At 30.9% G+C, this 18,289-nt stretch overlaps 1 protein-coding gene across 2 annotated transcripts in view; it reads right to left on the bottom strand.

The window, feature by feature from the left end:
* Positions 1 to 6,503: 6,503 nt before the first annotated feature.
* The window catches only part of LOC127716456 (syntaxin-binding protein 4-like), a 52,956-nt gene continuing 41,170 nt past the window's right edge, over positions 6,504 to 18,289 (bottom strand). For both annotated transcript variants that reach the window (XM_052222671.1, XM_052222672.1), the window contains exons 18-20: positions 15,143 to 15,276; positions 14,475 to 14,532; positions 6,504 to 13,725 (exon numbers count right to left, since the gene is read on the bottom strand). In XM_052222671.1, the coding sequence (XP_052078631.1) occupies positions 13,605 to 13,725; positions 14,475 to 14,532; positions 15,143 to 15,276 (313 nt within the window). In that variant the 3' untranslated portion in view covers positions 6,504 to 13,604. The remainder of the gene's footprint in view (positions 13,726 to 14,474; positions 14,533 to 15,142; positions 15,277 to 18,289) is intronic.

The raw sequence follows: 18,289 nt of genomic DNA, 5'->3' as shown, positions 1-18,289 counted from the left end.
TTATGCTCATTTATAAACACAAACTTGCATTTCCTATAAATTAATTGATGTAGCAGAAATGAAGGCATATTGGATACACGTTAGGCAATGATTTTGTATCCGTTAATCGCCCTAAACTAGCCACTATGGCCACTGGCAAGATATAATTAAACAAACGATAAGCTTAACTCTGACTAATGACCATATTAAGTGGGGTAAAATCTGCATACGTATTCAAATCTGAATAACTCCGTTAGTCTTAGAACATTGTTTACCTGCTGTATTTGTGAATAGGTTGAAATAAACAAATTATTAGCTCTGCAGATTTACCTTTAAGGAATCGTCGAAATCGCAAGATTTGAAAGTTATGAATGTATAACAGGAGGGTGTTTTACGTTTTGTATTTTCTGTGTTATTGTCCACATATTTATCCATGTTTTCCCCTGTCTGCATAAAAAGTTCAAATCTAGAACCCGAGTCTCTGATTCTTCATAGTTGGCTTTGCAGAACTTAACACACGCAAATTTTCATAGTTTATTAGTGAGTTATAGTTTGACAAATATCACCAATTTTATAAAGATAAAAGTATGCAATTGTAAAGCAATTAAAATTCACAGAAATGTAATAATATTCAATTTGTCATTCTAACTTTTGTCTAGACGCACCTCATTGCATAACAATGTCACATTTCTCTATGGTTTAGACAATGAGGTATGTGCAAGACCAAAAAGCTCTTCACAAAAAGCTAATGAAGAGAGGTCTTTAAAGACCAAGTGGCTTTATGATAAAAGCTCAGTACAAATATTTATCTCAGAACTTATCTAACAAACGCTATACGAATAGAAACACTACATAACTAAATAATAAGTTACAAATTTAAAAACATCTGAGAATATTTTTATTGTACTTATATGTAATGTTTATACAAACAGCCATTCCAGCTTACATTAATTAATGTGATAATAAAGATGCTGACATTCTGGATATATTTAAATAACATACACAGACCACTTGTTATATCTTGAGGTTAATTCCCCTGACAATTTGAAGTTACAACTGGAATCTCACTAGGAGGCACACTAATCGTTTCTTAATCAGATACATGTTATAAATAATCTCTGTTGGTGAGGAAATACAGATTATGATACCAGATCTTATAAAAAATTAATTACACAACAACTAGTACATTATCTAAAGATCAGTGAGGCCAGACTCCTCCCACTGAATGATTGATGTACCCTATCTGTGTGTAAAGTCATATGCATGGTCTTTGTATAATCACTTTCTTGTTTCATAGCAGTCTTGACTAGTTGATATAGTTTTACAGTGCTATTATTTAATTTATTATTATTTCAACTTTACAACGGGACTTCATTTTTTTTAACTTGAACATTGTCACAATGTGGCTGCATTGTTTACTGAACCGCTACCATACTGATTTGTAATACTTTGTACATGAACTTTGTTTTTTTTTCACCTTCGGATCTTATTAACCTATACACAGCTGAGTTATCAATGTTTAAAAACTTGTATAGTACATGTACACATTTTTATGCCCCTCCTACGATAGTAGTAGGGTATTATGTTTTCTGGTCTTTGCGTCCGTTCGTTTGTCCGTCCATGCGTCCGTTCGTCCGTCTGTCCCGCTTCAGGTTAAAGTTTTTGGTCAAGGTAGTTTTTGATGAAGTTGATGTCCAATCAACTTGAAACTTAGTACACATGTTCCCTATGGTATGATCTTTTTAATTTTAATGCCAAGTTAGAGTTTTTACCCCAATTTCACGGTCTACTGAACATAGAAAATGATAGTGCGAGTGGGGCATCCGTGTACTTTGGACACATTCTTCTTTACTTACTAGTATTTGATTTGGAATTTTAGTGTGTAAAGTAACATAAGCTTATCCACCTTAAATAAACGGTTATCAAATGTATGTTTACATGGAAATCATAAACTTTTAGTAAGCTCTATTTTTTCAACATTCTTCATAATATGTCTCATATGGCATATTTCTTTTTTTTTGCTTGTACATTAAGTCTCTCCTGAATATTGTTTGTTCAGAAATGTACAATGTCCCAAGTCAGGAGCCTCTGGTCTTTGTTAGTCTTGTATTTTTTTTTAAATTCTAGTTCATTTATATGTTTCGGAGTTTAGTGTTACGTTCATTTTCACTGAACTAGTACACAGTTTTGTTTAGGGGCCGGCTGAAGCCCGTCTCTGGGTGCGGGATTTTTCTCGCTGTGTTGAAGACCCATTGGTGGCCTTGGGCTGTTTTGTGCTCTTTGGTCGGGTTGTTGTCTCTTTGACACATTTCCCATTTCAATTCTCAATTTTATATTCTTCAAAAAAGTAAAATAACAAAAATACCAAACTCCAAGGAAAATCAAAAACGGAAAGTCCTTTATAAAATGGCAAAATATCAAACACATAAAACGAATGGAAAACAACTGTCGTGTTCCTGACTTGGTACAGGCATTTCCTTATGTAGAAAATTGTGGATTGATCCTGGTTTTATAGATAGCTAAACATCTCACTTGTATGACAGTCGCATAGAATTCCATTATATTTACAACAATGTGTGAGCAAAACAAACAAACATAATAGGTAAAAATGCAAAAATTGTGGTACAACAGTCAACATTATGTTATAACCTTAATCAATTTAAAAACAACATAACCATTGTGATGGTTATGAGCACATAATGCATGGTTTAGAATGGCGATCTTTACATTTATCAATAAAATACCTATACTATTGTACAGATACTGTTAAAGAAAGATTGTAGAAAAGACAAAAATTATTGATCTGCAATGTGAGCCTACTCCTTGTCAAAATCTATTAAATCATCCAAAAATCAGAGAGAAAACAATGCATTTTTTTAAAAATTTATTTAAGACACAAACCCGTCTCAAATTTCATTTTTACTACAGGAAACCCTCCAAACATAATCTTGAAAACCTCAATTCGGAGGCTTTATATACCAAGAAAACTTAACATTTGCAAATTTATCATGAGGTCAAGGTAAGATGAAACCTGTCAGGCAGACAGGTACACGTTTTCTCCCCGAGGGTATTACCAGCCCAGTAGTCTGACATGAAATATTATTGAAAGTTTTTTTTATAAAAACAATTGGTTTTTTCTACCCCATGATAGAGATTGTTTTAGCCTTATTTGGCACAACTTCTTGGAATTATCGTTTTTCAATGCTCTTCAACTTTGTATTTGATTTTGTCTTCCAACTGTTTTAATTCGAGCTTAAGAATCTAATAGAGAAGAAACGCGCGTCTGTCGTACAAAATTATAAGCCCGGAAACACATGGAAATTGATAATAAGTTATAAACCATCCAAATCTCGGATAAGCTATGAAATTCCGATAATAACGCCAGATGATATTAATACTTTATAATAATAAAATAGCATTATTTATCTATTGGTGTTATATTAATATTTTTGTAAACGACTAACAATATGCAGTTTATCTACCTGAAGATTCCTTGAACTTCTGGTACTAATGAAACAGGGACCTTCACGAAGATAGCTGTGTCAGTGGAGTAATTGTTAACAGCGTGTGCAATACTGTTGTTGAATAAAAAAAAATAATTATAAGCCTGACATCTATGATGAGATTTTACAATGATACCTGACATCAAATATATTTGGCTTATTGCTTATAAAATCTGAGAGACAGACCAATCCATAAAACCGTCACATTGACTAGTGAACCATACTTATTAGGCCAAGGTCATAAAGAACTCTTCAGACAGAAATATCAACCTTACAATCATTTCACACACCAAATATAGTTGACAGAAAAAAATATCTGAGATGATGACTAGATTGAGAAAATTTTACCTTGATCATTGATACATGAAATGAGGTCAAGGTCAGACAAACCCTGTCTGACAAACATGTAGACCTGAAAATGATCCCAAATCTGTATACAATGTATTAATCATTCAGGACTGAGGTCTTGTACCTTCTGATATATAAAGCTTTATACAGATTAACCACTGCTTCACAATAAGCATCCCTATGTCTTACAAAAAAACAATCAGCCATCAGCCATACTGGAAATAAACCGTTAACACAGAGAGATGTCTCGCCGGTATGTAATTTGATAGAAAAATTTTGATATTTAAAACAGCAACACTCTGCAATGCACAATTTTTAAAAGTAAATAGACCATGACTGAAGATGTAGGGCCATATGATTTCTGTAGAAAAAATTCGTAAGGGTTCCGCGGAACCCAGTGTCTCGCCTACTTTTGCTGTTAGTCGCAGGCTCAACAAAAATGGGGGGAAAATTATCAAAAATTTTCCTCTAGATACTATCTTTTGATTGAAAGAAGTTCTGTTCAAGTTTGGTAAAAATCCATGAATATAATAAATGTTTCAAAACTTTTAACTGCAGACTGTACCTAATGTTTACTGGAATAAAACTATTTTATAAGTCCATTTATAAGTTATATACGTAAAAACAGGAAATAAATTTTTACAAAATTTCCTTCTAGATACTAGCCTTTGGTCATAAACAAGCTTCTGTCAAAGTTTGGTACAAATCCAGGATAGTTTAAGAAAGTAATTAAAATTTTGAAAGCTTTAACCACAGAGTGAATGTAATGTTAACTGGCAGAAAAACTAAGTCCATTTATAAGTAAAATACGGATAATCAGGATTTTTTTTTTAACAAAATTTACTTTTGAATACTATCGTATGATCACAAACAAACTTCTGTCCAAGTGTGGTACAAATCCAGGATAGTTTAAGAAAGTTATTAAAATTTGAAAAAAAAATTTAACCACAGAGTGAATGTAATGTCAACGGGCAGAAAAACTAAGTCCATTTATGAGTAAAATACGGATAAACAGGATTTATTTTTTTTACAAAATTTACTTCTGAATACTATCTTATGATCATAAACAAGCTTCTGTCCAAGTTTGGTTGAAATGCAGGATAGTTTAAGAAAGTTATTAAAATTTCAAAAACTTTAACCACAGAGTGAATATTTGTGGACGCCGCCGACGACGACGGAATGTGGGATAGCTATGTCTCGCTTTTGCGACAAAAGTCGCAGGCTCGACAATAAAACATACCAATACTTATACAGCTGAATACAAAATGTCATTGACATATCATAAGTGGTTCCCTTAAACTGACTTAATCACAAACTTAAACATGTAAACATGTAAAAGATTCAAAGTCAATAGACCATGACCTAAGAAGGGGCGGACGGGGATGGCAATTACAAACTAACAAACTTTAACATGTAAACTATGTAAAAGTGTCAAAAGTCAATAGTACATGATTGAGGGGGCAGGGCCAAATATTCTCCATGGAAATGAGATTCCTAATGCTAATACAAACGCATACCAAATATCAATAACTTACCATAAGTGGTTTATTATTTTACCTTATTGCGGTTTTAAATATCAGATCATAGATTAAAAAGCTTAGCTTACATAGGTTTCAATTTGAGTATAATGACTGTCAATTAAACAAAAAATCAACTAAATTAATCATTTATGTAATGATATAGATAAGCAATGGGCTGAAAATAAATGCAATTCCAGCCATTCATATTCAGGATAAACTTTTTCTGACTGAATCTTAAGTATGATAGCAAAGCAAATACTTAATATCAAATCATGCTCAAAAAGATTCGATAGTAACATTTTATAATCATTGAGAAAAATATATACCCAGACCTGTATCATATTTTGAAATTGTCCATGTTGGAAGTAAAAAATTATTCTTTTTATTGCTTACAATGCATTTCTTTGTAAAAATCAAATTGAATTAAAATATTTGCTCTGGTTCGAACATGAAATAAATTTAACTGCTTAAAGACTATTTTTATTCTAATAAAATATACTTGTCCCAGGACAATCCATCTCTGCTTTTTCTTTTAAGAACCCTATTAACATGCCAATGGTAGGTAGAATTTGAATCTTGAACAAATGCCGAAGGCTAATTTCTACCCTACTTTCATTTTGGCCAAATCACTACTTTCAACAATAAATTTTTCCAACATGATTTACTTATTTAAATATATATGTAACTGAGCGGACCACTTAAATAGTAAACTTTTCAAAGAAAACAGTAGTCAGAAAACTCTGGAAGAAATACCCCATATAATAATTTGGAACTATAGTCCTAGACCACAAACAAAAGGAATCAATTGTGGTTTGAAACCAAAATGCTACCAATTGATTAAGAAATCTGTAGGAGCCTCCAACAAAAGTTCCATTGAAAAAAGTTTGCATTACTTCATCATTTTATTTTGCTATTGTAAATTGTTGGACATTGTTTGTTGACCTCCAAGTGTTTTTTTCTTGTTTTGTTTGCATTGTTGGTTTGACTTTTCATTGAGGTAAACTTCATTACTCCTTTTGTTCATAAATGGTGCCACTTATGAGTCTATGTAAACAAAACGTGCGTCTGGCATACCAATTTATAAGTTTAGTATCCTTGATCAGTTTGTATATCCATTTAGTCTACATTTTCTTTATCATAACAAAAAATTAAAACAGTTAATGATACATTTTATTAATATGTTAGAAACACTGAATGAGGACGGACACTTTCAGAGACAGACAATTAAAATTCAATTACAGATAATTTTTGTATACTTAGAGACAGATCTAAATAATAAGCGTAAAACTACACAAGATATTTGCAGAAAATATACAGATCAGCTTTTTGATGTACTTTAAAAAATTCTTATATATTTTAAGAATATGGTTAATAAGAAGATACTTAAGTCAATATATCAAAGAAAAATAATGATGCCTTAAATTTAATAGACATTAAAACATTTTATGGAATTATTTATCATAAGTAGCCCATACAAGTCAATGATTTGCAATATTATGAAAGTCCAGAAATATTACAGTTAGTCAAAAGGTCAAGCTGAAAAAGTTGAGATAGTTGAGATAGTTTCTGTCAAGATCTTAAAGTTCCATATTTACATCCATCAATATATAATTGTAAGCAATCTATTAATACATCAAATTACTATTGGGATTGTCTGATATTTTATGTAAATCATGGCAATACATTGATCAACAAAATTTCCCTAGATACGATATGATAAAAGTTTAATAGCATTTTCAAGTCATTGATGAATATAACATAACCATAAACTAATCAAGTAAAATATTTTTTTAATACATGTAATACATTTCATATTGAAATATAAATGCACCATACTTTTATAATTTTCATGGGTTATAAATCTTTGTTGTTTTTCCGATCGGTTGAAACTTTAATCACGACTGTGACGTCTTAAAAATAAAAATCTTTATGCTAATGACCATACCTGGACCTCAATATACTTTTCAAATATTTTTTTAAACTTTGTTTGTTAGTTGTCAAATGTTGTGTCACAATATCAACATCATTGAACAGATTATGTTGATATCCAACACAGCTCTGAGATTCAACATGGTTTGGATTTCTCAATATTTTAATGTCCACAAAAATATACCAAAATTCATTTGTGAACAGTTTTTAGGTTTATATGAGTTCAATCGTGAAAAGTTGAAAGTTTTTCAAGATTTCCATTCCTCAGTATCGGTGAAGCTATGGTTAATATTACAGTTTATACTCTACAATGAAAGTGTCCATTAAATAACAAACATCATGCAATTACTATGTAACTATGTACACATAAAGTGTATTAAATATCAGGAATAAATATTGCACATAAACACATTGGATTTGAAGTAGGAATATCGCAAAAAAAAATCAAAATATCAATAAAATAAAGATATCATTAATTTGTTTTGACCATATGTATCTGTATGAGGGTCTACAAAAGGGTCATCATTTCTGCTTTCTTGAATCTTTTATGTTATTTTTTTTCTATTCTTTACTTTTTATTCATTATTGTGTATTCTTTATATCTTAGCTACCATTATTCTCCATTCTGTAATCTCTATCTAGACTTGAACTGATTTTCATTAAACTCACATAAAGTCTTTCCTGATGTATTTTAGAAAAAAGTATTGAGGATTACAATAAAAAAACATCTTTCTTTCTAAACCTCATCATTTAACATGAATACAATGTAAATAATCAAAGTTTCATTTTGTGGATTTTTCATTTATATAGACAACAGAAAACTTTCTTTCTAAACATTATCATTTAACATGAATACAATGTAAATAATCAAAGTTTCATTTTATGGATTTTTCATTTATATAGACAACAGAAAACAATGAGGTATTCAAAGCGGAAATAAAAATCAACAACAACATATTAAGCATATAGTACAGTATTAAACCAATTTTTTGCAAGAGGTATTTCACATTATAAGTTTAAAAATGTTTAAGGATGAAATCAACTCTGCTTAATTTAGATGTACAGACAACCAACATCAGCAATTTGGTTTCTTCACAAAAAAAAAGGTTTTAAAAGCCATTCAAACATTCATTACAGAAATTATCATTTGTAGGTTAATTGCTGAAAACGTGTATGACTCATGCTGTATAAGTAACTCACAACTTAAAATAAAAATGCTAAATAAATAAAATTTAATTAAACCACAACACGGAATGGAAAACCACATATCTATCACAGAAAACAGCAAAAAGCATCTTGCTTGGTTACAAACTGCAAATCAAACCAAAAACAGGACTGAGTTGCATAAATATCGTTTGATTTGTCAATGATTAAATTTAAACAACATCTGACTTCAATTGAAGTTTGTGCAAACCAGTCCACTATATTAGCAGAAAATAAAAAAATACTGGTTTATTCTAATATTGTTTACTACATTTTTCAGTGTGGCTTGTCATGACCAACAAGCATGAGTGCTCTATCTAGATATCCTCCCTAAGCCTTGTTTTCTTTAATTCAAGAAGACCAAATCATTCATGATCTACTCAGACTTTCAAAAACAACATTTGTTTAAGGAGGTATTTTTTTAAACTTTTAAAATCATTAAAGAGTTTGTAAAAGTCAGTTTTAACAATATTTTTTCAAGCATTCACATGAAAAAGAAGTTATATAATCTGTGTTACTCAGAAGCTTTGAATATATTTATGAAAAAGCTGATGCAAACGCATCAGTTATTTCTTTAGAGTATTCTCCCTAGCACTAGGTCAATCTCCTGTAATTGAGGTTACACATTTTCGACCTACACAGTGTCTTACAAATGCTATTTTAACCGTAAACATGCAAAAATATTTTTCCCAGCCTTGAATTAACATTTAAGATCTAATATGCCGATTTTTTCAATCTCTATTGTTGAAATAGATAAATAAATAAAAATTTACTTAAAAGCAACACCAGTGAAGACAAGATTTCATAACTTAATAATGCAGAATGTGTATTTACCTATTAAACATACCCATATATATGAATATAAACTATACAATTATCAAGATAATTGGTACAATAAATACTTCTATAATCACTAAATAAGATGATTTATGAATTAAAATACAATTCTTATTTATCATTGTCATTGAAAATACATATTAGAGTTTTGAACTTATATTAGTCCTGTGCATATATTAAATAGTGTTATCATATATACAACATGCAAAAATGCAGCAGAAAAGTTATGTAATAAATATCATACCTATACTCATTTTAAAAACTTTTAAAAAAGTTTTAAAGTTTATCTTTTCTTGAGCCATTTTGTCATATCCTTTATTTTAATTTTGATTTACATATTCTTGTTAATTACAGGGCTTTACAGTTCTGAGACACTTAGGCTGGCATTCAAGAGCCTTTTTACATGTACAATATTTGTACCGAGTAGTAAAATATATAATTTATTGGTACAAGCTTTTGAAAGGGAAAGAAAGCGATGCTTCCTTTCACTAAAATGCCATTGCTTAGCAATTGTCTAAATTCTGAGCATGCAATTAGATATAAATATTCACTAATATGTAACTTAAGGTATAAATGATATTTTATATGCTCAGCTATCATAAATATAACATATACAAATATTCAGTTTACATATGTTTACAAATGTTTCTATATATATTTAAAAAAAATCTTTTTAAAATCAATTTTAGAAAGATATTTAGAGCACTTGTTTTAATCTAAATTTAGCTCAATTAATCTTACTTTGACTTTATCAAATAAATAAAAAAGAACAGATATGGTGTATGTATTCATGACAGTAAATGTAAAAAAAACACTTGTAAAATTTTTATCAAAGATGCAAGCTTGCTATGGTTTCTCTAAGCTACATTTGGCTCAATTAAGCAAAATTTGGGTCAAACAAAACTTGCTCATTGCTGTTGGAACCTACCAATTACTACCAACTATAAACATCTTATGCAAATATTGAAAACAAAATAACAGGATGGCTTAAGTAAATTGTATTAAAAAAAAATTGTTATTAGATAAATTGAAATATTTTCTTCAATTTTTAAATTTTCAAGTCAATTTTCCCTCCGTATTTTCTAGTATGGTTCAGAATCATCTCATCCCTATTTATATATCATATATGAATAATTGATTCTTTTAGAGCATTTATTCAAAACCATGCAAGTAAAACCTTTGATCAACTTCCTTTCTTACTTTGTTTGGATGTTTGCTCAAGCCTTGTAATTAAGATTGACACATGGAGACAATGGACAGGTGGAGTTAGTTAGTCTGTTTACAATTTTACAAGATGTCATTGGATAGTTAAAGATATTCATTGTCCAATCAAATCATTGCATATTGCAAAACCCATCCTTATCCATTGTCCTCAGATGTCAATCTTTATTGCAATGCATGAGCAAACATCCTTACAAAGTTGGGAAGCAAATCATGCAATCTTTGAAAAAGCATGCGATTGTATAATTGCTCTAAACTAAATCAAATCCTCATTTGTGTTCAAATGGAAAACAAGAAAACAGAAATGATATATTGATTAAAAGCAATAGAAAAAATGAATTTTAATATACAGCATTCAATACAACAAGGTTTAAAAGTTATAACAAAGCTTTAAAACTTAGTTTAAAAAATACATAAAATGTGGAAGACTTCATAATTGCATATAGATGCTATCATCGTTGTTACATTTAATAAGACTGAAGAAGATAGACCGTGGTTCTAAAAAAATGTTCACAACCATTGTATATTTGATTTTGCTGAAAAATGCATTATCTCAAGTCATAAAACTTTTGAGTACAATTATCATACTCAGAAAACATCCAATCAAAATACTAGATTTGGTGTTTCGACCATAATTTTTGTATGCTGAGTACTGAGTAGAGTTTTATGACGGAGAGCCCATTTGGTTCAAATACTTATAATAAAAAAAAACATCCATGGGTTACAGAAGATAACTAGTTTTTAGTTTTTTATATCAGGTTTAAATATTCATAATATGTGGAATTTTTTATCTCCATAAGTAATATTAAACAATGATCTACATTCTTTTCAGAAATAATAACCTCTTTGTCATAATTAAATACAACATAAGCCATGCTTTTTGGGGTAAAAACAATTTTTCATCAGACTTTAAATATTCATAAAATATGGAATTTTTTATCAACAGAATTAAAATCTAACAATGGTCTATCTTCTTGTCAGAACAAAAAACCTCATTGGCAAGATAATTAATGGCATGATTTTTTGCAAATACAACAAAATAAAAATAATTCAATTAAAATTTCCTAAACACATGTATAAATGTCATACCTGCCATTTAAATGACATTTTACACATAAATTTTTTCATCAGAAGAAGCGAAAACTTTTATTGTAAATGTTACATTTTAAAGTATGTGAGTGTTTGCATGTTCTACAAACAGATGAATTAAAATCAATACTAATGAGCTGATTATATCTCCTTTGTTTTCATTGGTTGATAAAAACATGACAGTCACTAATGAAACAAACTGATGTATAAATAATTAAAAGCATGCCAGATTGTTGATGAAATATTTGAAAATGGAAACAGTGATTTATTATGTGATAAAGCCTATTTGGAATGCTATTTAAATTAAAAACAAAAAAGCTTTCAGGGTATCCTTGATATCCATGCATTTCCGGGAATTAACAGATAAATGCAATTGTCAATACCATGAATGATATTTTCAAATACAAAATGCCCACGAAAATGGTATCAATTCATATTTTTAAACATATCGATAGAAAGTATTTCATTTACTTTAATATATATATATATATATTTATTCCTATTTCCATCTGCATCCAACATTTGTCCAATGAAATTTTAATTTTATGAATAATTGACACATACAAAGATCTATATTAAATTCATTTTGGGCTGTTTCCTATTTTTATATTGTAAGGTTTAAGTGTGACGTTCATTTTCCTGAACTGGTACCCATTTTTGTTTGCGGGCCAGCTGAAGCCCGCCTCCAGGTGCAGGATTTTCTCGCTGTGTTGAAGACCCATTAATATTGGTGGCCTTGGGATGTTGTCTGCAGATTGTTTGTGTTGTTGTTTCTTTGACACATTCCCTGTTTCCATTCTCAATTCTATGTTCCATAATTTATTGGATGGGGGATGGGAGACACTCAAATTAATTAAGTAATGGTTGTTGAATTTTCCTTAGAACTTTGTAAGCATTCTAAGCAGGAAGTCAAGGTATTACCAAGGCCCCCCATGAGTTTAGTTCTGGAACAGCCCATAGACCATTTAGAACCCCTGAACATTTTTAAAAGGCAGAGCACTTCGGTACCTATTACCTTTGACAAATACAAATGATTGTCTTTAAACAAATATTTTTAAAAACAAAGTAATGAAAAATGAAACACTACTTGAATCTGTTTTTCTTTCTTATCATCTTACTACTTATTGGTTTTTCAATGCAAGATCAATTAGAAATTTTAAGTGAATATTACATTATCAATAAATTAGTCTAAAAAGTTAAAACATGTCTTTTAATTTTATAATTTACAAGTTGAAACCAATATCATTCAAATCAATAGTTTTGACCCTCATATGGCGATACTGTACAAGCAGACATTTGCACTAGAGTTTTAATTTCATTTATATCATGAACAGATATTATCCATTAAAAACTTAACTTATAATCAACCAATACAAAACATCTCTTTCTTAAACTGGTATTGTAGCCATGAAAAATTAACCATCACGAAATCAATTTTTTGAGGTAAAATCTAGAATGTTTAGTACCACACAAATAAGTTCAAAAGTAGTTGAAAAAATAAAATTTTAGATCTTTTATATTAATTTGCTTTCGAGTAAATTCTTATTTTAAATTCAATGATTTCCTATATTCTTATTTTAAATTTGACATTTCCTATGAACACCAAAAAAGATGTCAACACTATGCCAAAGCAGTCAGTGAGACATTTTTTTTTATAATGATAGAATAATATCAACTAACTAGATATTAAAAGCAGATAAAGTCACAATAAATGCCAGTTCATGGTACACAATAATTAGCAATTTCAATTTTTCGCCAATAACCAGATACAATCATTTATGTTTAGAAGGGAGCCAAACATTTTAGTTTAATAATATTAATATTAAATACAGGGCTAACTTATCCCTCTATACATCTAAAAGATATTTCAATCTTAAAATTCACAATATTTGGAATTCAAAACAAAATGCTAGCAATATAATTGTATCGTTGCTTGAAACACAAACGTCAGCATACAATTTATAAATGTCTAGTATCATGATGCTGTATGCTTGAGTTCTGTTTGTTCTTCTTTGTTCTTTTTACTTTCCTGTATGGTAGCAAATTGCTGCACACCAGATCTAGGGTGAGACCAGGTCGTAATCTGTGTTAAATGGCTGAAATATAATATGTACAATTTCATATTATTTTTCAAATACTAAAATAAATGATGCAGAGTGGTTACATGCACAAATACAAAAATTAAATGCATTGTGAAAAGAATAACTACCGTACTAAATATAAAAGGTTAACAAGAATATCTGTCCAAAGGACACCATGCCCTGCTCGTACTATCGTATGTTGATGTTCAGTGAGCCATGAAATCAGGGCAAAAATTGTAATTCTTTGAATAATTCAAAGAAAAGTTCAACTTCACAACGAACAACTGTTTTTTCTTTCACGCTACCAAAATTTCAAAGTTAATTACGGTAACCCAAAAATCTTAACCAGTGAATGTACTTAGTAAACTTTAAAATTTTTATGTTCAGTGAACATCAGGTTTAAACCTTACTAAAATAAATAACTCTTTTAACAACTAACTACTAAGATGATCTGAGGGATATAACAAGTAATATAAAAGAATTTCACACAGACATTCACAAGTATTTGAACAGAGTACTCAAGTATTGACTTCAAATAAAACCGTATAATTTGCCCTCTCAGAATCTAATGAATTCTAGGTAAAATGTTCAAAACCGTACACAAAAACATTGTGATTGGTTTACAACATCCTAACAACAACATCCTAAACAATAGGAATTCAACCAATTCCAATGACATGACATAATTTTCATTTTGGGTGTAAACAATGAAATTACCTACAATCCTTTAGAATTTGAAATATCAAATTACCACTTGTACTTACTTTAGGTAATACTTCATACCATCAGCAGTATAGGCTTCTTCCCATCCATATGGTAAAGCTGGAACACAGAGTTGATGACCATTTGTAAATTAGCTATTGTGAACTTTTGCTTAAATATTGCTTTATGGAAAGAAATACATTTCTTAAAATTTTTATTTTCATTTCAGCTTAATTGATTTTTTAAACATCTAATAAACAGCACCTTTAATTTATGTGTTCTTTTTTTTGGAAACTCAACATACAATTGTGTTTATGTGTTTAAAATCATATATAAAAGCAAGCAAATATAAAATCATAGCCAAAAGCAGTACATATACGAAGCGTTAAAATTGGCCCTAAGATTTTTATGTTTTTTTTAATCCTGCCATGTTAACTTTATGTAAATTTACTGAATACAAAATGCTGAATTATTCTAAACACTGGGGTTTTTCTATTTCCAGGTATAAACTGTTTTAGCTGTATTTGGCACAACTTTTCCAAATTTTTGTTTTTTAAATGCCCTACAACTTTCTATTTGATTTGGTCTTCCAACTGTTTTAATTTGAGCGTCATTGATGAGTCGTATGTAGACAAAAACCACATCAGGGAAACAAAATTATAAAGCCTTGTATATTTAATGAGATTTTTTAGAGATCTAGAGGTTTTATACGTATTTGTGCTTTACTTACGATCAGCTTCAATAATAGATCTAACAGCACAAACAACTTCTTTGGCTTCAGCAGCAATTGTCTTTGGTGATAACTTTTTATGTTTACTCAGATAAGCGGGTGGTTTGTTTCCTCTGGCGACTTCACCTTGTTGTCTATAAATTGATAAAATATATCTATCGATAATTATGCTTATATGTACTGTAAATTCAGAATTTAATGCATGCATTTATCACTGCAAGCCTTTGACCTTTGGCAAACATGCAAAATCTAATTAATGCAATTTCAAAAGTTTTACGATGGAAAATCACTACTAAACAAGAAATGATTGTAACAGGATGCTGTTACGAAGTCTCCCAAACGAAGCTCCCATAATTCGTAAGTCCCAGGGTCGACTGACATTGGGCAAAGTCCAGTGAAAATTGGTTTGGTCCAGTAAAGTTATATGCATTAATGATGCCTGGGGACTAACCCTGTATATCATTCAAATCATCTTGGCATAACAAACCAGAATATATATGGTTTAGGGGTGGGGATCTCGACCCTTTACAAGATATTAGAACTTTCTCAAATGGCAGGGGGTCGGGATAACCCCTGGGGACTAACCCTGTATATCATTCAAACCATCTTAACATGACAAACCAGAATATATATGGTTTAGGGGTGGGGATCTTGGCCACTTACAAAAATATTAGAACTTTCTTAAATGGCAGGCGGTAGGGGTGACCCCTGGGGACTAACCCTGTATTTCATTTGATGTGCTTTATCATGACAAACCAGAATATATATGGTATAGGTGTGGGGATCTCGACCATTTACAAGATATTAGAACTTTTTCAAATGGCAGGGGGTCGGGATGACCCCTGGGGACTAACCCTGTATATCATTCAAACCATCTTCGCATGACAAACCAGAATATATATGGTTTAGGGGTGGTGATCTTGACCGCTTACAAGATATTTGACCTTTCTTAAATGGCAGGGGGTGGGGTGACCCCTGGGGACTAACCCTGTATTTCATTTAATGTGCTTTATCATGACAAACCAGAATATATATGGTTTAGGGGTGGGGATCTCGACCATTTACAAGATATTAGAACTTTTTCAAATGGCAGGGGGTCGGGATGACCCCTGGGGACTAACCCTGTATATCATTCAAACCATCTTCGCATGACAAACCAGAATATATATGGTTTAGGGGTGGTGATCTTGACCGCTTACAAGATATTTGACCTTTCTTAAATGGCAGGGGGTGGGGTGACCCCTGGGGACTAACCCTGTATTTCATTTAATGTGCTTTATCATGACAAACCAGAATATATATGGTTTAGGGGTGGGGATCTCGACCATTTACAAGATATTAGACCTTTCTCAAATGGCAGGGGGTCGGGATGACCCCTGGGGACTAACCTTGTATATCATTCAAACCATCTTAGCATGACAAACCAGAATATATATGGTTTAGGGGTGGGGATCTTGACCACTTACAAGATATAAGAACTTTCTTAAATGGCAGGGGGTGGGGGTGGGGGTGACCCCTGGGGACTAACCACGTATTTCATTTAATGTGCTTTATCATTTAGAACATTTTCAAGTAAAAAGATTGTGTCTATCACAAACGCTTTTCAATTTATAATCATTTGAAAATTTAAAAAAATAAAATCCCATAGGGTTCTATAGTAAAACCCTCCTTTCTTTTTGCCCCTCAAAGTACCCCTTTATAAACCCCATTGCACAAACAAAACCCTGATTGCACCACTAGACATGTTAGTCTAACATATTGTGAAACCCTAAGTTAATCTGACAAGCAGTTTTGGAGAACGGGTGGGGACATGTTCAAATTTAAAAGCGGCGGAAGAAGAAGAAGAATAAGAACTAGATTTGCCATTGCAAGCAATAGCCGATTTCACCCTTCCCCCATTGCCACTAGATTGCAGCCAGTTTTAAAATTTTAAACAGTGAATGCACATATATACTGATGGCTATACATCTTTCTGTAATTTTTTAGAACATTTAGCGGATTTACAAATTAAACGCATAATTTTTCCTTTTTTGCCTTGTTTTCATGGTAACTGCAGCCATTTTGGAAATTCCAACGCCAATTGCCACTTCTACACATGACAGTCAACATAATTGTGAAGTTTCATTAAGTTTGAAGCATTCTGAAATTTTTGAAATTTTTGCTCCTGTATCCATGGTAACATAATAGTTCCAATGATTGTCAAAATCATTCAAACCTGTATATAATGGACAACTATATTGTATAAAAATTTGATGATTTTAAGTTAAAGCATACCAAAATTATTCAACAAATCCTGAAGTTTTTGGAGCATTTTGACCTTTTTGCATTGTTTCCATGGTAACAGCAGCCATTTTGGAAATTCTAACTCCAAATGCCACATCTTCCAATGTTGCTCATCATTACTGTGAAGTTTCATAAAGTTTGGAGCATTTTGATTTTTTTGAAATTTTTTATGTAGTTTCCATGGCAACATAGTAACTCCAATGATTGCCAAAATCATCCAACACCAGTATATAGTGGGCACCTACATTGTATTAAAATATAATGATTCTTTCTAAGTTTAAGCATATCCAAATAGTTCAACAAAACCAATAAAATGCTTCGCTGGGGCGCAGCTTGATACGACCGCAGAGGTCGAACCCTGAACAGTTGGGGCAAGTATGGACACAACATTCAAGCTTGATACAGCTCTGAATTTGGATTGTTATTAAATATTTGACACAGCATAGGTTTCTGACACAGAAAGAATGTGGTCTAAGAACTTGAATTTTTTTAATTTACCTATTATGGTCCAATGTCCAAAATCAAAATACATGGTTAGATTCAGCATATCAAAGAACCCCATATATTCAATTTTTGTTAAAATCAAACAAAGTTTAATTTTGGACCCCAACTTGGACAAACTTGAAAACTGGGCCCATAATCAAAAATCTAAACACATGTTTAGATTCAGCATATCAAAAAACCCCAAGAATTCAATTTTTGCTAAAATCAAACTAAGTTTAATTTTCGACCCTTTGGACCTTAATGTAGACCAATTTAAAAAACGGGACTTAAAATTAAAAATCTAAATACACGGTTAGATTTGGAATATCAAAGGACCCCAATAATTCAATTTTTGATGAAATCAAACAAAGTTCAATTTTG

This window comes from Mytilus californianus, unplaced genomic scaffold (assembly GCF_021869535.1).
Source record: "Mytilus californianus isolate M0D057914Y unplaced genomic scaffold, xbMytCali1.0.p SCAF_9, whole genome shotgun sequence".
Taxonomy (NCBI): domain Eukaryota; kingdom Metazoa; phylum Mollusca; class Bivalvia; order Mytilida; family Mytilidae; genus Mytilus; species Mytilus californianus.
This window is presented reverse-complemented; position numbering and strand designations above follow the sequence as displayed.